At 43.5% G+C, this 23,495-nt stretch overlaps 1 protein-coding gene across 1 annotated transcript in view; it reads right to left on the reverse strand.

The window, feature by feature from the left end:
- Positions 1 to 6,758: 6,758 nt before the first annotated feature.
- Positions 6,759 to 23,495, reverse strand: part of LOC143276863 (uncharacterized) — a 23,110-nt gene continuing 6,373 nt past the window's right edge. The window contains exons 3-9 of the mRNA XM_076581520.1: positions 23,097 to 23,209; positions 19,296 to 19,427; positions 16,827 to 16,970; positions 14,132 to 14,497; positions 8,971 to 9,144; positions 7,267 to 7,824; positions 6,759 to 6,764 (exon numbers count right to left, since the gene is read on the reverse strand). Of these exons, the coding sequence (XP_076437635.1) occupies positions 6,759 to 6,764; positions 7,267 to 7,824; positions 8,971 to 9,144; positions 14,132 to 14,497; positions 16,827 to 16,970; positions 19,296 to 19,427; positions 23,097 to 23,209 (1,493 nt within the window). The remainder of the gene's footprint in view (positions 6,765 to 7,266; positions 7,825 to 8,970; positions 9,145 to 14,131; positions 14,498 to 16,826; positions 16,971 to 19,295; positions 19,428 to 23,096; positions 23,210 to 23,495) is intronic.

Consider the following 23,495-nt stretch of genomic DNA (forward strand, 5'->3'; position numbering starts at 1 on the left):
CACACACACACACACACACACACACACGCACACACACACACACACACACACACACGTGCGTGTGCGCGAGCACATACTACACTACACACACACGCATACGCACACACACATTCCCCGCGGATTGGGCGATGAAGCAATGAAGCAAAAGCCCACACACTTCAACGTGAATTCTATTGTCCATGTCATGCTCTCTCTCTCTCTCTCTGTATGTGTCTCCGTCTCTGTCTTTCTTTCTATCTCTCTGTCTCTGTCTCTGTCTCTGTCTTTCTCTAAATGTGACGGTCACTTCATTTAAATTACAGTCTAATCCGGAAGGATGTTTGATTGATGCGAAGTCTTTCCACCGCCCTGTTAGTGAATCTCTTCTTCTTCTTCTTCTTCTTCTCTCCATTGTTCTTCTTCTCTTCTTCTTCTCTCCATTGTTCTTCTTCTTCTTCTTCTTCTTCTTCTTCTCTCCATTGTTCTTCTTCTTCTCTCCATTCTTCTTCTCTCCATTCTTCTTCTTCTTCTTCTTCTCTCCATTCTTCTTCTTCTCTCCATTGTTCTTCTTCTTCTTCTTCTCTCCATTGTTCTTCTTCTCTTCTTCTTCTTCTGCTCCTCTTCCTCCTTTTCCCCATCATCCTCTTTTTTCTTCATCTTCTCCTCTTTCTTCTCCTCGTTCACATCATCTTCGCCGTCGTCGTCGTCGTCGTCCTCCTCCTCCTTCTTTTTCTTCTTTGTTCATGGGCTGTACGTCCCACGTTCATCGTACGTAGGAGTGAGCTTTTACATACATGTATGACCGTTATTACGCCGCTATGTGGGCAGCCATACTCCGTTTTCGGGGGCGTGGGGGGATGGGGTGGCGGGGGGCGTGCGCATGCTGGGAATGTTATCATTTCCATAACTCACTGGGCGCTGGCATGGATGACCTGATCTTTATCGTGTGTATTATGGTCTCCTTTGTAGAGAACTGACCACGGGGCAGAGAAGCATCGGCCGCCCACAGCTGAAATACAAAGACGTTTGCAAACGTGACATGAAGGCGCTTGAGATCAACACTGAGTCCTGGGAGGACCTTGCAGATGACCGCAACAGATGGAGAAGTACTCTCAAGAATCAGCTACGGACTGGTGAGGATAAACTGTCAGCTGCTGCAGCAGAAAAGTCGAGCTCGCAGAAAAGGGACGGCAGCCGACAGACCAGCATCAGCTTACACATGTGATCGCTGCGACAGAGACTGTCTCTCTCGCAGCGGTCTCTACAGTCACAGGCGACGCTGCTTGGTCCAAGCAGACAGCCCAATTAGACACTAGGTCGGATATACTCTATCCATGGTCAGCCATGACCGAAAGAGGCCTACTGGTTACTGATATGGTCTCGTGTAGTCTGTATGCACACAAAGGGAGAAAGGCACTCTCTCCGATATTCCTTCCTCCACGCAGGTGCGAATGGGTACTGCAGGGTACCTGACTTCGATTGGGGGTGGGGTGGTAAATGAAAACGGCGGAAGGAGAGGACTGGGTCCCGCCTTCCTATGCCGAGCCCTAGACTGACACAGCGAATCTCGATTCACTGGCCGAATGGTGTGAGATCTTTAACTCTCTCCATACGAACGGCGTTTCACCCCAATTACCATCATCAAAATATTGCAAGCGGAAGGCTCTTATACTGAAGAGGTGAAAGTTGACAAAGAATACCACAATTCTGACGACGGAAGCTAAAGGTTGGGTCATTCAGACACCCACTGGACATCCGAGGGGTCTGTGTAGAGGAGAAGAGAGGACTGGCCGTACTAAGTGAGTTAACCTTTTAAAATTTGAATGGTAGTCCAGCTCAATAAAATGAAATAGATAATACTTTTTATCGATCCACATGGAAATGCATTTGTGCAATCACGTGCTCGATATAGACACCTCCTTATCATCATCACTATCTGTGTCATCATAACTTACTCACGCCCAGTCGTTTACGAAGACAGTATCAGGGTGATCCTTTGAGTTAACTGAGTTTTAAATGGTGTCCTTGAAACGTATAACGCTGATTATTTTGCGCAGCACACACTTGAACAATAACGCTTGTTCATCATTAGGCCCATTTATCGCGTGTGCGCGTGATACTCAGTTGCTGATTTTGCCAGTAATTGTCTTTGTCTTCAGTTGTTGTAAGTGTGTGTGTGTGTGTGTGTGTGTGTGTGTGTGTGTGTGTGTGTGTGTGTGTGTGTGTGTGTGTGTGTGTCGTAGTGTGTATGCGTGTGTTGTAGTGTGGATGTGTGTGTTTGGTGTTTGGAGTTTGGTCTGTGTGTGTGTGTGTGTGTGTGTGTGTGTGTGCGCCCGCGCGCGCGCGTGTGTGTGTGTGTTTGTCTGTGTGTGTGTGTGTTTGTGTGCAGGATCGCGTGCACGCGGGAGCCGCGGTGAAAAATACGTGCAAATTTCTCAAGCGCGTACGTGGATGTGTGTTTGCGGGCAACGCGTGTACTTTTTTTTTTTTTCTTTTTTCTTTTTCGTACATTACCTTGACCTGCCCAGTACCATTCCGCTTCCTACCGTTGTCCATCTTCTGGAACTTTCAGCACGTGCTGATACACACCATCAACTTTATACCTCCCTTTCCCCCTCCACCATTCGTCTATCTCTCTCCTCTCTATCTGCACTAGCCATTCACACCCCCTTTCCTCCTCTGCACTTTGATCGCTCTTCCAGACCCCCATTCCCCAACCCCCCAAAACCTCCCTCATATCACCACTCCAAACTCTCCCCACCCCCTCTCTAGGCAATATATCTGATGGCAGTTCGTTCTCCTAAGGAATTCAACCAGCCAGCTTCAGAGGCGAGAAGACACAACAGGTTTGTCGCGTCCGACGCAAAGACACTGGTATCTCCGTTGTCTTCAGTCTACTGAACTGCTGTACTGCTATAATAATCCCCCCCCTCCCCTCCCCCGCCCCCCCACCCCCAACCTCCGATCCGCCCCCTACCCCTTATGTTCATGTTACTGTTTCCCCTTCGGGGGATGGATAAAAAAAGAAAGAAAAAAAAAGCAAAAAAGAAAAGAAAAAAAAAGCATTACCTCGCTTACTCTTTTATCCTCAGAAAATAGAATTCATTCATTCATTCTGTCATTCATTCTACCTGGTTATTATTCGAAGCACAGCGCGTTCAGCTCAAATTCAGAGATGCACACTGTATAAATGTTTAATTAGTAGTAGCAGCAGCAGCAGTAGTAGTAGTAGTAGTGGTAGTGGTAGTAGTAGTAGTATCAACAGCACCAGCAGTAGTCGTCGTCTTCGCCGTCATCTTTGTTGTAGTAGTAACAGCAGCAGCAGCAGCAGCGCCAGCAACAACAACAACATAATCATTATCTTCACTACCACCATCACCATCATCATCATCAGCAGCAGCAGCAGCAGCAGCAACAACAACAACACCATCATCATCATTAGCTCTGAGCAGCAGCAGCAGCAGTAGCAGTAGTAGTAGCAGGTCCACATGTGTAGGGGAGTATCTCCATACATTGACTTCACATCCTCGTGGGCTCCCAGTCTTGTCTGCCTTTTTATTGGTTTTTTTTTTAAAATAAATTTTTTAAAATTCTATATATTTTTTAATCGCCCTCTCCCTGGGGAAATGCAGCCTAATTTTCACATGGAGAAATCTGTTGTGACAAGAACAGGTTATTCATTCAATACAATACAATACAATACAATACAATACAATGCAATGCAATGCAATGCAATACAATACAATACAGTACAGCACAATGCAATGTAATACAATAAATACAATACAGTACAATTCAATACAATACAACACAACACAATACAATACAATACAATACAACACAATACAATACAGCACAACACAACACAACACAACACCACGTTATGTGGTTTCCATCTCGTTTTCAGGGAGGAAGGTGGCAGAATGGTTAAGACACCTATCTGCCAATACAGTGTCCGTGGTTCGAATCCCGCTCTCGCTCTTTCTCCCAAGAAAAGACTGATGAAAATCAAACTGAGCGTCTAGTCATCTGGATAAGACTGACGATAAACCGAGGCGCCGTCAGTGTGCAGAACACACTTTTGGGGCCCAAATTTGGAATTCTTTACCATCGTCCCTCAGAAATGCCCCTGATCTCCAGACCTTCAAGTCAGATCTGAAAAAGACACCTTTTCCGCAAACATTTCTGTACTCAGCACAATGGATAGTCCAAAGTATGTTCGCAACATGGAGTTTTAGGCTACAGGTATTTATTCTCACGTAATCCTGTTTTAGTGCAGTTGATATATTTAATGTGTCTGGGCGCGCACGTGTGTGTGTGTGTGTGTGTGTGTGTGTGTGTGTGTGTGTGTGTGTGTGTGTGTGTGTGTGTGTGTGTGTGTGTGTGTGTGTGTGTGTGCGAATGTGAGTGTGCGCGCGCATGTATGTGTGTGTCTAAAAATGTGTGTTTTTAAGGAATGTATTTCTTTTTAATCTAAGCATCATTTACTTGATATTTTTATTGATTGGTGGATCATGCTCTTTTTTTTTATTCATTCTGTGAACGCATTGGATTGAGCTGTTGTTTTATGTTATATTTATATCTGGCTCGATGATGTAAGGCGGTTGAGCAGCATTAGTACTGGATATCGCGCCGTAGAAAAGTTATGAATTATTATTATTATTATTATTATTTAGCGCACTGAAAGAAGAACCCATGGCAACAAGTGTTGACCTCTGGCAAAATTATGTAAGAGAAATCAACTGTGATAGATACACAAATATATCGGTATCCCCCCAAAAGTGAACCGCTTTTTGACAAGTATTCATATTTGACAAATTGATTAAAAATTTTCACACAGTAACCTTAGGGTATCATAAACAAGTCTGCAAAATATCTAAAAGTTCGGACGCAAATTATGACCCTGTAGTGCGTGTTTTAGCGATAAGTCTGTTTACAGTGACATGACTCCACCCCTTGCCTGGAAATTCCTTTACGATCCTTCTTCCACCCCAGCCTTTCTCCTTGAAACAGTTTTCAATGGTAACCTTATCGCTTTCACTCAAAGGCATGGCTGATCCTTCCAAACTGAAACTTTGGGCAGAACTGATTTTGGATACAGACGACAATAAAAAAAAAAAATCAATAAACTTGACACCCAGACAGGCTATTTTTAGACTGACACTGATTGACAGATGCCAACACCTGGCAGCTGGCATGAACATGATGAAGGTCACATTGCACAGCTCTGATATGGGGTTTTCTGACATGCTGTTTTGAATTTGACAATACTCGCATAATTCGCGTCCGAACTTTTAGATATTTTGCAGTCTTGTTAATAACATTCTAAGGTTACTGTGTGAAAATTTTCAATTAATTCGGTTTCTCTGTCACTGAGAATAATACTTGTCAAAAAGCAGTTCACTTTTTTTGGGGGGGACACCCGATATATGCATGCACTCAAAGCGCGCTGAGTTATGCTGCTGTCAAGCATTTCTCTAGCAGATGTGGTGTAGCGTATATGGATTCGTCCGACCGCAGTGACGCCTCCTTGAGAAAATGAAACTGAAACTGTAAGGAATCTGACAACAGGTGAGTGTGTGTGTGTGTGTGTGTGTGTGTGTGTGTGTGTGTGTGTGTGTGTGTGTGTGCGAGCGCGTGCGTGCGTGCGTGAAGGTGTCCATGTGCGTGTGTGTGTGTGCGTCTGTATGTGAAATGAAGAAATATAAAACTCAAATCATTCGTTTCTCGCTTTATTTGTGATTTTTTTTTCTCTGTGCTTTACTGATGCCATACATTGACACACGTGAAGTGTGCATGGACAATGATATCACAGGCGGAGTTTTTCACACACAAAATGCATACGATAATAATAATAATAATGTACATTTATATAGCGCCCTTTCTCCCTAAGAGCTCAGAGCGCTTTACATGAAAGAAAAATATTACAAGTTACATAAAACATTCATGACCACTCTCTCTCTAAAAACCCTTCCCCTCTCCCCACCCCCACACACATCTCCCCCTCCCACTCTACATACATTCAACGTGGTTGGTGTTGGAGAACAAGGAAGCTGAGAGTGCTTATAGATAGGTTTTTAAAAGATGAGTTTTTAGTGATGAACGAAAAGCAGAAATGGAATCACATGCACGGATATGATGAGGAAGGTTGTGAGAAGCAGCAAAGAAGAAAGAACGTTCACCATACGTGACAGAATATCGTGTCCCTAACACAACGATAGACCTTATCGGTAAGAACGTTGTTTTAACTGGCACAGAAGGAACATATCCCTTTAGTTTAAGTAAAAACAACGACAACAATGATGGTGACGGTAGTAGTAGTAGTAGAAGCAGTTATCACAATCGTATGATATGGAATATTGAGGGTTTCTCATCTAAATATTCTAAAAGTCCTACAATTATATGCTATTACAAGCAGTCAAAAACAGAAAAAAAAATGTATGTGCATCAAAATTACGAGACCTAGACGCACGTTTATGAATGAATGCACACCCATACACCCACACCCACACACCCACACACACACACCACAATGAGAACAAAAAGAGAAGAAAGAAGAAAAAGAAAGCAGTAATCTCATTGCATAGTGTTCCAATGTGCTGACACTGAACAACAAAGCAAAAGGAAAACAGACAAACAACAACAACAACAACAACAAAAAACAACAACAAAAAAACAAAACAAAACCGGAAGCAGCGATTTATCGTTCTTTGGCAACAAGGGCCTTCAATACTGGCGAAGAGCAGATAACTAGAGGACACAATGAGGTACCCTCCCCTTCATGTCTGTGGAAAAAGGAAGCAGCGATTTCTTTGGCAACACAGTTTTCAATACTGGCGAAGTGCAGATAAGTAGAGGAGACAATGAGATACCCCCCCCCCCCCCCCCGCCCCCTTCATGTCTGTGGAAAAAGGAAGCAGCGATTTCTTTGGCAACACAGTTTTCAATACTGGCGAAGTGCAGATAAGTAGAGGAGACAATGAGATACCCCCCCCCCCCCCCAACGCCCCCTTCATGTCTGTGGAAAAAGGAGGCAGCGATTTCTTTGGCAACACAGTTTTCAATACTGCCGAAGTGCAGATAAGTAGAGGAGACAATGATATACCCTCTCCCTTGTGAGCAGAGGAACCAGGATCCAAAGCACACACACACACACGCCTACTTGACACGAGAGGCCAATTTCCGCTTCCCTCCAGGCGACGTCATTCTCTTTTTACCAGGGGTGGGATCTAACCCCACCCCGCCCCCGGCCCCGCCTCCTGCACCACCACCACCACCACGTGACACAGAAGGTATGCCATTATTGGCCAGCTCCGCCCCACGTGACACCAGATGCCTGCTGTGATTGGCCGGCTGAGAATCCAACCCTCCTCCTCCTCCTCCTCCGCGCGAGGCGGGGTACTTGGAGTGCATGGACCTCAGGTCCCCAAGCGTGGACCTCATCTGGTTCCGGCTCCTGGGATCCCCCCTGGAGTTCTCCTCCCGGGTGACCTGCAAGGGTACGGAGGACAGCCCGGCCGGGTACATATCCAGCTGGGTGTCGGCCTCCACGACCACGCCCCCGGGAAGGGCGATGTGGTGTTGGTGGTAGGACCGGGCGGCACCCCCCCGGCGAGGGCTGGACGTCGTTCTTTGGGCCTTGATGGACGGGAAGGTGTGGGCGGGACGGGTGGAGAGCGGGGCCTCTGATGAGGTGGTCACCACGCCGGCCGGGAGGGCGTCCGTGGCGGACTGGAGTTCGATAATCTTGAGGGCTCGCTGGGCCTGGCTGGCTTCCTTGGTCTTGGTGGCTAAGGAGGACTCCAGGTTGGTGACCTTGACCCTCAGCTTGGACAGTTCTTCTTCCTGGGGGACAGAGAAAGAGAGAGGGAGAGAGAGGCGGGAGACAGAGAGAGAGAGGGGGGGGGAGCGGGCGGAGGGAGCATAGGTTATGTGATATTATTTTCGTGAGGAAAGTGGTTCGTTTTTGTAATTGTTATTTTTGTTGTTGTTGTTTTTGGAGGGAGGGGAGTGGGGTGTGTGGGTGGGGGATCGGGGAAGGGATGGTGGTGGTAGGGGTAGGGGAAAAGAGGGGCGGGGGGGTGGGGGGATATGGGGTTTGGGGTGTGGGGAGGGGGGGGCGGGGGGCGGGGGGTGATGTTGGTTGGTAGTTTTTCTTCCTGGCATGGGTGGTGGCATGATGGTGAAGAAGAGAAGGGTTGTGGTGGTGGTGGTCGTCGGTTTTTTTTTGTTTTTTTTTTTAGGGGGGCGGGGGTGGGGGGTGGGGTGCGTGGGGTGGGGTGGGGGGGAAGCGGTGTGGACAGTGCTAGATTTTGGAGGGACCTGGGTGACGTCAATGTGAAGAGATGAGCGGTGGTGGTGTTTTAGTTGTGTGTGTGTGTGTGTGTGTGTGTGTGTGTGTGTGTTGTGTTTTGTTGTAGTTTTTGGGAGGGTGGGTGGTGGGGGTGGTGGTGGGGGTGGTAAGGACAGGGCAATTTTTTTTTTGTTTTGTTTTTTTTCTTCCCCAGTTGGGGGGGGGGGAGGCGGAGGGGGGGGGGCAACGGGTGATGGTAGTGGTGACAATTCTTCAAGTCCTGAAAGGGGCTTCCCCCCCTGAATAATATTTCTTTCTTTTCTTTCCTCCCCGCCGTTCTGGCACGCACCCTCCCATTCTCCGACCCATTCCCCCCTTCCCCCCTCCACCACATGTTCCCTTCTCTTCCCTTCCCTCTAGTCCTTCCTCCACTCCTCAGTCACACACACACACAGAAACACACACACACACACAGAGAAACACACACACACACACACACACACAGAGAAACACACACACACACACACACACACACACTAACCCCCACCCCCCCACACACACACACACAACACCTCTTCCTCCCCCCCACCCCCACCACCTCCACACACACACACACAACACCTCTTCCTCCCCCCCACCCCCACCACCTCCCCACCCCCCACCCTCCCCCACCACCACACACACACACACACACACACCTTAATGACGATGGTGGTGTCCTTCTTCCTCAGGGAGGTCTTGACGTCCTGAAGCTGCTTCCTCATGACCGACATCATGGCATTCTGCCACACGGTGCCCGCCGTGGTCAGCCTACGCTCCTCCTCCTTCCTCGCCCTCCCCACCTCCTCCACCATCTGCTCCTGCCTCGCCACCTGAGATTCAACGATTCCAAGATTTTATTATTTCAATTTTTTTTTTTTTTTTCAAAATAACAGAATGAACATGACATCGTTGTTGTTTTTTTCTCCCCATAACCCAACCGAGAGCTGACATGTTTGTGTGTATTTGATCTTCTGCTTACGTATACGTACGAAGAGGGTTCAGGGCACAAGCAGGTCTGTACATATGTTGACCTGGGATATTGGAAAAATCTCCACCTTTTACCCACCAGACGCCGCTACCGAGAATCGAACCCGGGACCCTCAGATTGAAAGTCCAACGCTTTGACCACTCGGTTACTGCGCTCGTCGATCCATTTCGAATAACAATACTCGAGGATTACGTGGGATCAATCTGTTTCGAATTACAATACTCGAGGATTACGTGGGATCAATCTGTTTCGAATTACAATACTCAAAGATTACGTAGCATCAATCTATTTCGAATTACAATACTCAAAGATTACGCGGCATCAATCTGTTTCAAATACCAATAATCGAAGATTACGAGCACCAATCTATTTCAAATTACAATACTTGAAAATTAAGCGGTATCAATCTATTTCAAATTACAATATTCTAAGATTACGTGACAGCAATCTATTTCGACATTCTAAGCATCAATCTATTTCAAATAACAATATAAAAGATTACATGCCATCAACATAAATCGAATTACACTACTCGAAGATTGCGTGGCATCAATTTGTTTCGAATTACAATACTCAAAGATTACGTGGGATCAATCTATTTCGAATTACAATACTCAAAGATTACGTGGGATCAATCTATTTCGAATTACAATACTCGAGGATTACGTGGGATCAATCTATTTCGGCATTCTAAGCATCAATCTATTTCAAATAACAATACTCGAAGATTACGAGCACCAATCTATTTCGAATTACGATACTTGAAAATTAAGTGGTATCGATCTATTTCAAATTACAATATTTTAAGATTATGTGGCTTCAATGTATTTCGATTTACAATATTCAAAGATTACATGGCATCAATCTAATTGGATTTGCAATACAGAAGATTACATGGCATCAATATAAATCGAATTACACTACTCGAAGATTATGTGGCGTCAATCTAATTCGAAGTACAATACTCGAAGATTTACAAGGCAGCAATCTAATTCGAATTACAATACTTGAAAATTAAGCGGAATCAATCTATTTCGAATTACAATACTCAAAGATTACGTGGGATCAATCTATTTCGAATTACAATACTCAAAGATTACGTGGGATCAATCTATTTCGACTTACAATACTCGAGGATTACGTGGGATCAATCTATTTCGAATTACAATACTCAAAGATTACGGGGGATCAATCTATTTCGAATTACAATACTCAAAGATTACGTGGCATCAATCTATTTCGAATTACAATACTCAAAGATTACGTAGCATCAATCTATTTCGAATTACAATACTCAAAGATTACGTGGGATCAATCTATTTCGAATTACAATACTCAAAGATTACGTGGGATCAATCTATTTCGAATTACAATACTCAAGGATTACGCGTGATCAATCTATTTCGAATTACAATACTCAAAGATTACGTGGGATCAATCTGTTTCGAATTACAATACTCAAAGATTACGTGGCATCAATCTATTTTGACATTCTAAGCATCAATCTATTTCAAATAACAATACTCGGAGATTACGAGCACCAATCTATTTCGAATTACGATACTTGAAAATTAAGTGGTATCGATCTATTTCAAATTACAATATTTTAAGATTATGTGGCTTCAATGTATTTCGAATTACAATATTCAAAGATTACATGGCATCAATCTAATTGGATTTGCAATACAGAAGATTACATGGCATCAATATAAATCGAATTACACTACTCGAAGATTATGTGGCGTCAATCTAATTCGAAGTACAATACTCGAAGATTTACAAGGCAGCAATCTAATTCGAATTACAATACTTGAAAATTAAGCGGTATCAATCTATTTCAAATTACAATATTCGAGGATTACGTGGCATTAATCTATTTCGAATTACAATACTCAAAGATTACGTGGGATCAATCTATTTCGAATTACAATACTCAAAGATTACGTGGGATCAATCTATTTCGGCATTCTAAGCATCAATCTATTTCAAATAACAATACTCGAAGATTACGAGCACCAATCTATTTCGAATTACGATACTTGAAAATTAAGTGGTATCGATCTATTTCAAATTACAATATTTTAAGATTATGTGGCTTCAATGTATTTCGATTTACGATATTCAAAGATTACATGGCATCAATCTAATTGGATTTGCAATACAGAAGATTACATGGCATCAATATAAATCGAATTACACTACTCGAAGATTATGTGGCGTCAATCTAATTCGAAGTACAATACTCGAAGATTTACAAGGCAGCAATCTAATTCGAATTACAATACTTGAAAATTAAGCGGTATCAATCTATTTCAAATTACAATATTCGAGGATTATGCGGGATCAATCTATTTCGAATTACAATACTCGAGGATTACGCGGGATCAATCTATTTCGAATTACAATATTCGAGGATTACGTGGGATCAATCTATTTCGAATTACAATACTCAAAGATTACGTAGCATCAATCTATTTCGAATTACAATACTCAAAGATTACGTGGCATCAATCTGTTTCAAATACCAATAATCGAAGATTACGTGCACCAATCTATTTCAAATTACAATACTTGAAAATTAAGCGGTATCAATCTATTTCAAATTACAATATTCTAAGATTACGTGACATCAATCTATTTCGACATTCTAAGCATCAATCTATTTCAAATAACAATATAAAAGATTACATGCCATCAACATAAATCGAATTACACTACTCGAAGATTGCGTGGCATCAATCTGTTTCGAATTACAATACTCAAAGATTACATGGCATCAATCTATTTCGAATTACAATACTCAAGGATTACATGGGATCAATCTATTTCGAATTACAATACTCGAGGATTACGCGTGATCAATCTATTTCGAATTACAATACTCAAAGATTACGTGGAATCGATCTATTTTGGCATTCTAAGCATCAATCTATTTCAAATAACAATACTCGAAGATTACGAGCACCAATCTATTTCAAATTATGATGCTTGAAAATTAAGTGGCATCGATCTGTTTCAAATTACAATATTTTAAGATTATGTGGCTTCAATGTATTTCAATTTAGAATATTCAAAGATTACATGGCATCAATCTATTTCGAATTGCAATACAGAAGATTACATAGCATCAATATAAATCGAATTACACTACTCGAAGATTATGTGGCGTCAATCTAATTCGAAGTACAATACTCGAAGATTTACAAGGCAGCAATCTAATTCGAATTACAATACTTGAAAATTAAGCGGTATCAATCTATTTCAAATTACAATATTCGAGGATTATGCGGGATCAATCTATTTCGAATTACAATACTCGAGGATTACGCGGGATCAATCTATTTCGAATTACAATATTCGAGGATTACGTGGGATCAATCTATTTCGAATTACAATACTCAAAGATTACGTAGCATCAATCTATTTCGAATTACAATACTCAAAGATTACGTGGCATCAATCTGTTTCAAATACCAATAATCGAAGATTACGTGCACCAATCTATTTCAAATTACAATACTTGAAAATTAAGCGGTATCAATCTATTTCAAATTACAATATTCTAAGATTACGTGACATCAATCTATTTCGACATTCTAAGCATCAATCTATTTCAAATAACAATATAAAAGATTACATGCCATCAACATAAATCGAATTACACTACTCGAAGATTGCGTGGCATCAATCTGTTTCGAATTACAATACTCAAAGATTACATGGCATCAATCTATTTCGAATTACAATACTCAAGGATTACATGGGATCAATCTATTTCGAATTACAATACTCGAGGATTACGCGTGATCAATCTATTTCGAATTACAATACTCAAAGATTACGTGGAATCGATCTATTTTGGCATTCTAAGCATCAATCTATTTCAAATAACAATACTCGAAGATTACGAGCACCAATCTATTTCAAATTATGATGCTTGAAAATTAAGTGGTATCGATCTATTTCAAATTACAACATTTTAAGATTATGTGGCTTCAATGTATTTCAATTTACAATATTCAAAGATTACATGGCATCAATCTAATTGGATTTGCAATACAGAAGATTACATGGCATCAATATAAATCGAATTACACTACTCGAAGATTACGTGGCATCAACATAAATCGAATTACACTACTCGAAGATTGCGTGGCATCAATCTGTTTCGAATTATAACATTCGAAGATTATGTGGCGTCAATGTAATTCGAAGTACAATACTCGAAGATTTACAAGGCACCAATCTAATTCGTATTACAATACTCGAAAATTATGTGGCATCAATCCTTTTCGAATTACAAGATTCTAAGATTACGTGGCATCAATCTATTTGAAATGAAAATACTCGAAGGTTACATGGCATCAATCTAATTCGAATTACAACATTCCAAAATTAAGCTGTGTCAATCTGTTTTGAATTACAATATTCCGAAGGTTATGTGGCATCAAACTGTTCAGAAATACAATACTTGAAAATTACGTGGCATCAATCTTATTCGAATTACAATACTCGAAGATAAAGTAATACCAATCCTTTTCGAATTACCTCATTTTCAAGCCACAATACTCGAAGGTTATGTGGCATCAATCTGTTCAGAAATACAATACTTGAAAATTACGTGGCATCAGTCTTATTCGAATTACAATACTCGAAGATAAATTAACACCAATCCTTTTCAAAGAAAATTACGTGGCATCAATCTTTTTCGAATTACAATACTCGAAGATAAATTAATACCAATCCATCTCGAAGAAAATTACGTGGCATCAGTCTTATTCGATTTACAATACTCGAAGATAAATTAATACCAATCCTTTTCGAATTACCTCCTTTTCAAGCCTCCCGATCTCCCCTTCCTTCTCTTGCGCGAAGTCCTGGAAAGACTTCAGAACAGTGACGTCATCGGCAGAGGAAGGGCGCGGGTAGCCCATCTTGCCGAGGATAGCGAAGCATTCTTCAGTGAGTTTCTGGTACTTGGTTTGCAGGACTTGCAGCTTCTGGTACTCGGTGGTGAAGAGTTTGACGTCCTCTGGAAGGAAGTGGTAAGCGTTCTCGGCGAGTTTCATCAGGTCTCGCTCGTTCTCGCGCGGGGTGAGCTTGAGGGCGGCGTTGAGGGTGTCCCGGATGGATATGAGGGTCTGCTCGGCCGTTTTGAGGCGCTGGGAGAGGCGCTGCGCCATGTTGTCGTTGGCCTGTGGTACGATTTAAATTTAAAATTTTTTTTTTATGGGGATGTGAAAGTTCGTTGCTAGCTAGTGGTGAGTTTAACCCTTTCACCGCCAAGCTCGTATTTATGCACAAGCTAGGTAGAGGACACATGTCACTGAAGGGTGACCAGATCATGGGTCTGTTATCCTTGAACTTACTGTTCTTAATGTTCGGTGGTTGGATAAGCCATATTTTCTAAACATCGCAGGGGGAAATCCCCAACTATTCCTAACCATTGTCTTTTCTGTGTTTATAACACTAGGGAATTTTGTACTCTAAATTGACTGGCTGTGAAAGGGTTAACGACTTACTTGCAATTCGCCCTCAACCCTTCCACTGCCAAACTCCCATATTTTATGCACAAGCTAGGTAGAGGACCCATGTCACTGATGGGTGACCATATCATAGGTCTGTTATCCTTGAACTTACTGTTGTTAATGTTCCGTGGTAGGATAGGCCATATTTTCTAAACATCGCAGGGGGAAATCCCCAGCTTTTCCTAACCATTGTCTTTTCTGTGTTTATACCACAAGGGAATTTTGTACTCTAAATTGACTGGCGGTGAAAGGGTTAACGACTTTCTGGCAATTCGCCCTTAACCCTTTCACTGCCAAACTCCCATATTTTATGCACAAGCTAGGTAGAGGACACATGTCACTGAAGGGTGACCAGATCATGGGTCTGTTATCCTTGAACTTACTGTTCTTAATGTTCCGTGGTTGGATAAGCCATAATTATTTTCTATACATCGCAGGAGGAATCTCTAGCTATTCTTAGACATCGTCTTTGCTGTTTATAGTGTCTGTGTTTATACAAGGGAATTTTGCAACTCTAAATTGACTGGCAGTGAAAGGGTTAATTAAGGTCAAGGTGTTTGGGGTTGTGGTCTGTTCCGTGAGGAGTGGTGCGGTCGAGGCGTCGGTCCTGTGTTTGTTGCTGTTCTTTTGTTGTTGTTGAGGTATACCTGGGGATGTGATTGGAATGGGTGTGGGTTTGGGTGTGGGAGTGGGTGTGGGAGTGGTGTGAGTGTGGGTGTGAGTGTGGGTGTGGGTGTGAGTGTGGGTGTGGGTGTGGGTGTGAGTGTGGGTGTGGGTGTGGGTGTGTGGGTGGGTGTGAGTGTGGATGAGAGTGAGAGCGCACGTGAAGAAGTCTTCATTTTTATGTCTTTCCAGTCTTGGTGGTGATGTACGTAGATATATGTAAAGACACACACACACACACACACACACACACACACACACACACACACACACACACACACACACACACTCACACACACACACACACACTCACGCACACACACATATATACACACACAAACTTATTCACACACTTATGCGCTCGCACGCATACACACACGCACGCACACACACACACACACACACACACACACACACACACACACACACACACACACAAAGATGAATTCACTCACGCACGTACGCATGCGTCACACGCACGCACACATACTTATGAACTAAGGGCCGCAGTTGTGCGCGCGCACGTACACACACACATACCATACACATGAAATTACACACACACACACACACACACACACACACACACACACACACATCCATGCGCATGAGCTGACTCAGGCATGCACACACAGACACACAGACACAGTCCCACATCCACACACCCATCAGTCAGTGTCCACCCTCCCCTGCCCCCCCCCAGCCCCCCCCCCCCCCAGCCCCCCAGCCCAGTACCTTCTTAACACCTACTCGCTCCCCCCTGTCGCCAACGAACCCACCCTCAACGACACACATACACATGATGGCCTAGAGGTAACGCGTCCGCCTAGGAAGCGAGAGAATCTGAGCGCGCTGGTTCGAATCACGGCTCACCCGCCGATATTCCCCCCCCCCTCCCTTCCCCTCCACTAGACCTTGAGTGGCGGTCTGGACGCTAGTCATTCGGATGAAACGATAAACCGAGGTCCCGTGTGCAGCCTGCACTTAGCGCACGTAAAAGAACCCACGGCAACAAAAGGATTGTTCCTGGGCAAAATTCTGTGGAAAAAATCCACTTCGAAAGGAAAAACAAAATAAAAATGCACGCAGGAAAAAATACTAAAAAAAAAAAAAAGAAAAAAAGGTGGCGCTCTTGTGTAGCGACGCGCTCTCCCTGGGGAGAGCAGCCCAATTTCACACAGAGAAATCTGTTATGATAAAAAAGGAATACAAACACACACACACACACACACACACACACACACACACACACACACACACACACAAACAGACAGACACAAACACAGACACAGACAAAGACACAAAGACACACAAATCAGGTGTCTCCACTCACCACGCTGAATTTCACTTGCGTGTCCATCTGTCCCTTCATCAGCTGCTGTATTCGGCTGGAGTTGTCTGTCACGGCCCGTAACTCTGCCTTCACAGCCATAGTTTCCTCCCTTGCCATTTGGGCGACACGCTCTGCCTCAAGGACCTGTCAGCCAGAACATGAATGAACGACTGACTGAATGACTGAATGACTGACTGACTGACAGACTGACTGACTGAACGATTGACTGAATGACTGACTGAATGACTGACTGACTGACTGACTGACTGACTGACTGAATGAATGAATGACTGAATGAATGAATGAATGAATGAATGAATGAATGACAGACTGACTGACTGACTGACTGAATGAATGACTGAATGACTGACTGAATGACTGACTGAATGAATGAATGAATGAATGAATGACAGACTGACTGACTGACTGACTGACTGACTGACTGACTGACTGAATGAATGACTGACTGACTGAATGACTGAATGACTGACTGACTGATAGTATCATAGTATCAGTAGCTCAAGGAGGCGTCACTGCGTTCGGTCAAATCCATGCACTCTACACCACATCTGCCAAGCAGATGCCTGACCAGCAGCGTAACCCTAAGCGCTTAGTCAGGCCTAGAGAAAAAAATAATAAATAGATTAAAAAAAAAAATATATATACATATATATCTAAGTTTAAACCCTTTTTTAAAGAAAAAAAATGAATACATAAAATTACTACTACTAATACTAATATTTATAAGGCGCAAAATCTTGAAGTCAACTCTAAGCGGAAAAAAAGAAGAAGAAGAAGAAGAAGAAAAAAAGAAAAAAAAAGAATAAGCAAGTGAATCAGTTTCAGTTTCTCAAGGAGACGTCACTGTGTTCGGACAAATCCACATACGCTACACCACATCTGCTAGGCAGACAGACGCCTTCCAGCAGCATAACACACGGAGCGCTTAGTCAGGCCTGGAGTGCATGATTGTATACTTTCTTCTTCTTCTTTCCGTTACACGACCAACATCGACTTGCCGATGACTCTGTCGTGGTTCATGCACTGATGCTGGGTATTTTCGTGTCTCCATAACCCAACCGATCACTGACATGGGTTACAGGATCTTTAACGTGCGTATTTGATCTTCTGCGTGCTTATACACACGAAGGGGGTTCAGGCACTAAGCAGGTCTGCACATATGTTGACCTGGGAGATCGGAAAAATCTCCACCCTTTACCCACCAGGCGCCGTTACCGTGATTCGAACCCGGGACCCTCAGATTGAAAGTCCAATGCTTTAACCACTCGGCTATTGCGCCCTTTGTGTACCTATCAGTGGATTTCTTTTTCTAGAACAGACAACACTCTTTGTGCCATGACTTCTTTTTCAGTGCGCCAAGTGCAGTGCTGCACAACACGGGACCTCGGTTTATCGTCTCATGTGAAAGACTAGACGCTCAGTTTGATTTTCCAGTCAAACTTGGGACGGAGAGGGCGAGAGCCGAGCGGGATTCGAACCCACACCCTCACGGACTCTCAGTATTGGCAGCTGAGCGTCTTAACCATTCTGCTACCTTCGTCGTCAGATGAAAATTCGATGAATGAATGAATGAATGAATGAATAAGTAAATGATAATATGTGAATGACTGAATGAATGAATTTGTGAGTGGATGAATGAATAAGCGAGATTCGAACTGGGGACCCTCAGATTAAAAGTCCAACGCTTTAACCACTCGGCTGTTGCGCCCGTCGAACTTACCTGTTTCTGGTGTGGGTTTTTTTTCATAAAATTTTTTATTTTTTATTATCTCTTGCTGAACCTTCTTTACCAACGAACAATGTCACTCATATTACCTCTTTCTGTTTATCTCACTCTCTCTCTCTCTCTCTCTCTCTCTCTCTCTCTCTCTCTCTCTCTAACCTCCTTTACCAACGTACAAAGTCACTTACCTGTTTCTGTTTGTTCTTGATCTCTTGCTGAACCTCGTTTACCAACGAACAATGTCACCCATATCACCTGTTTCTATACATATATATATATATATATATATATATATATATATATATATATACATTAGTTTACATTTGGGCCAACAGCAAAGTGAAAGCTGTATTATCAATGGTTTCTCCAGTCGATGGGAAATCATTTTAAGCTTTGTCTTTTGTGAAGGACTATGACTCTCAAACGAGGAGGCAAAATTGCACTGGTTCTTTGTGCTGCAGCCTTCAGTTGGCCTTTGGGAACCATCCCAACGCCGACTGTCCTAAAACCTTCTTGGCCGAGAGAGTGGGGATGTAACTTGGGCAAGACACTCTCCACTATAATCAAATTCTAGCCCAAATAGTCGGAACAGCAGTTGCCTCCTCTGCTGTTCTGATGGTCATAGTCGGACACGACTGACTATCATACATATATATTCTTCCCCCCCGCCCCCCCCCCCCCCCCCGCCCCCCTAACCTCCTTTACCAACGAACAATGTCACTCACCTGTTTCTGTTTGCTTTTGACGTCCTGTTGGTAGCGGTAGGCTTGTTCCACCTGTTCCATCTTGGAGACCAGCGCCTTGTCCTTGTCCTTGGTGTTCCAGTGCCACGTATGGGTCAGCACGCACTCCTGGATCTGTCCCACGCACACACGGACACGGAAACAGAGACACACGGACACGCAAACACACAAACACAGACGCATACGCACTCGCGCCCGCGTGAGAGCACCCACAGACACAGACGCAGATACAGACACAAACACACACGCACACACACACACACACACACACACACACACACACACACACACAAACGCACACACACACGCACACACGCACACACCTGAATATAAGAAAATATGTTTGTGAGACAGACAAACATGGAGACTCTAAGACCAACCAGTCTCAGATGGAGTTTGAATAAACAAACAGACAGACAGACACAGAAACCGGAGAGGTATGCGGGTGGACAGACGAATGATGGATGCCTGCCAGCAGCATAAGATAACGCGCAAGTCAGGCCTTGAGTGTATGCATATATATCAATTTGTGTACCTATCAAAATGGATTTCTTTCACAGAATTTTACCAGACAACACTTTTGTTGCCATGGGTTCTTTATCAGTGAGCCAAGTGCGTGCTGCACAACACAGGACCTCGCTTTACCGTCTCATCCGAATGACTAGACGCTCAGTTTGATTTTTGTAGTCAGTCAAACTTTGGAGAAAGCCAGGCGAGAGCGGGATTCGAACCCAGGCCCTAACGGACACTGTACTGACTGATTGATATGGATACTAATATAGCGCCTGTCCTCGGTCGGAGACCAAGCTCTAAGTGCTTTACAAACACTGGGTCATTTGATGATATGGATACTAATATAGCGCCTATCCTCGGTCGAAGACCAAGCTCTAAGCGCTTTACAAACACGGGGTCATTTGATGATATGGATACTTATATAGCGCCTATCCTCGGTCGAAAACCAAGCTCTAAGTGCTTTACAAACATGGGGTCATTTGATGATATGGGTACTAATATAGCGCCTATCCTCGGTCGAAGACCAAGCTCTAAGCGCTTTACAAACACGGGGTCATTTGATGATATGGATACTTATATAGCGCCTATCCTCGGTCGGAGACCAAGCTCTAAGTGCTTTACAAACACGGGATCATTTGATGATATGGATACTTATATAGCGCCTATCCTCGGCCGGAGACCAAGCTCAAAGAGCTTTACAAACACGGAGTCATTTACACAACAGGCTGCCTACCTGGGTAGAGCCGACTGACGACTGCCATCGGGCGCTCATCATTCCTTTCCTGTGTCATTCAATCAGATTTCAGGCACGCACCCATACACACTCAGACAAACATGTAACATTTTACGTGTATGACCGGTATTTTTTATTTTATTTACTCCACCATGTAGGCAGCCATACTCCGTTTTCGGGGGTGTGCATGCTGGGTATGTTCTTGTTTCCATAACCCACCGAACGCTGACATGGATTACAGGACCTTTAACTCTCTCCATACGAACGGCGAAAGAGACGACGTTAACAGCGTTTCACCCCAATTACCATCATCAAACTATTGCAGGCGGAAGGCTCTTATACTGAAGAGGTGAATGTTGACAAAGAATACCACAATTCTGACGACGGAAGCTAAAGGTTGGGTCATTCAGACACCCACTGGACATCCGAGGGGTCTGTGGAGAGGAGAAGAGAGGACTGGCCGTACTGAGTGAGTTAACGTGCGTATTTGATCTTCTGCGTGCGTATATACACGAAGGGGGTTCAGGCACTAAGCAGTTCTGCACATATGTTGACCTGGTAGATAGGAAAATTCTCCACCCTTTACCCACCAGGCGCCACCGAGATTTGAACCCGGGACCCTCAGATTGAAAGTCCAAACGCTTTGTATTGGCAGAAGAACGCCTTCCATCTCCCCGGTGCAGCATTTGACTGTCCCTGAACACAGGGTCCTTCACAGAGTTGGACGGTGGCCCAGTGGTAACGCGTCCGCCAACTGAGGAAGCGACAGAATCTCAGCGTGCGGGTTCGAATCCCCCACTCGCCAAGTATTTTTTTCTCCCCCTCCACTGACTAAACTTGAGTGGTGTTCCAGACGCTAGTCTTTTGGATGAGACAATAGATCGAAGTGGAGTGATGGCCTAGAGGTAATGCGTCCGCCTATAGGAAGCGAGAGAATCTGAGCGCGCTGGTTCGAATCACAGCTCAGCCGCCGATATTTTCTCCCCCTCCACCAGACCTTGAGTGGTAGTCTGGACGCTAGTCATTCGGATGAGACGATAAATCGAGGTCCCGTGTGCAGTATGCACTTAGCGCACGTAAAAGAACCCACGGCAATAAAAGGGTTGTTCCTGGCAATTTTTTTTGTAGAAAAATCCTCTTCGATAGGAAAAAGCAAATAAAACTGCACGGAAGAAAAAAATACAAGTGGTGCTGTAGTATAGCGACGCGCTCTCTCTGGGGAGAGCAGCCCAAATTTCACACAGAGAAATCTGCTGTGATAAAAAGAAATACAAATACAAAACTTCCTGTATTTGGTATGCGCTTAACGTACGTAAAAGAATCCACGGCAATAAAAGAGTTGTCCTTGGCAAGGTTGTGCATATAAAAAATCTCCAAATACCTTGAAACAAATACACCTGCAAATGTGTGTCTTTATGTTTTACATTTATTTGCTTATTTATCATCATTGTTGTCTTATTTATTTATTCATTATTATTTTTATTTTATTATTATTATTATTATTACTACCTTTTTATATTATAATTATTATTTATTTATTTATGTAAGCTTATCTATCATTTATTCACCTTTCTTTCTTTCTTTTTTTTCTCAAGGCCTGACTAAGCGCGTTGGGTTACGCTGCTGGTCAGGCATCTGCTTGGCAGATGTGGTGTAACGTATATGGATTTGTCCGAAAGCAGTGACGCCTCCTTGAGCTACTGGAACTAAAACTGAAAACTTGCAAATAGAGAAGAAACCCCCCCCCCCCAACAAAACCAATAAAGAGTGTCGCTGGACTGTAGCGACGCGCTCTTCGCGGGGAGAGCAGCCCAATTTGCGGACAGCGAAATTGGTTGTGACAAAAAGGTAATACAATACGATACGATACGACACGACACGATACGATACGATACGATACAACGCAACGCAATGCAATGCAATGCAATACGATACAACGCAACGCAACGCAATGCAATACGATACAACGCAATGCAACGCAACGCAACGCAATGCAATGCAATACGATACGATACGATGCAATGCAATACGATACAACGTAATGCAATGCAATGCAACGCAACGCAATGCACTACGATACAATGCAATGCAACGCAACGCAATGCACTACGATACAACGCAACGCAATGCAATGCAATACGATACAACGCAATGCAATGCAACGCAACGCAATGCACTACGATACAATGCAATGCAACGCAACGCAATGCACTACGATACAACGCAACGCAATGCACTACGATACAATGCAATGCAACGCAACGCAATGCAATACGATACAACGTAATGCAATGCAACGCAATGCACTACGATACAACGCAATACAATGCAACGCAACGCAATGCAATACGATACAACGTAATGCAATGCAACGCAACGCAATGTAATACGATACAACGCAACGCAATGCAATGCAACGCAATGCAACACGATACAACGCAACGTAATGCAATGCAATGCAACGCGACACGACACAGTACAACACAATACAACACAACACAGACAGTCATGCATATACACACAGCAGGTCCAACCACCTTTTCCAACATGTAGGCCTCAACGGCGTTTCTCTCCGTGTCTTTCAGGGTGTGAGTCAGAAACGGCAGACGTTCAAACAAGTCATCCACGTTAAGAGGGTGCTGGCTCACATCTGTAAAAAAAAAAAAAAGAAAAAAAAAAAGAACACACACACACACACACACACACACACACACACACACAAACTGACATCACAGCACTGTAAATGAATAGATAGATAAGTAGATAGATAAACAGATGAATTTAAAAAACCTCCTCAGAAAGGTGTGTAAACCATTTCAGGCTGCTAGTTCACGTCTGTAAAACAACGTCAAATTACTCTATATAAAAACAACAAACACTACCACCACCACCAACAACAAAAACCCTTCCTCGGAAAGGTGTGTAAAGCACGTCAG

This window comes from Babylonia areolata, chromosome 33 (assembly GCF_041734735.1).
Source record: "Babylonia areolata isolate BAREFJ2019XMU chromosome 33, ASM4173473v1, whole genome shotgun sequence".
Taxonomy (NCBI): Eukaryota; Metazoa; Mollusca; class Gastropoda; order Neogastropoda; family Buccinidae; genus Babylonia; species Babylonia areolata.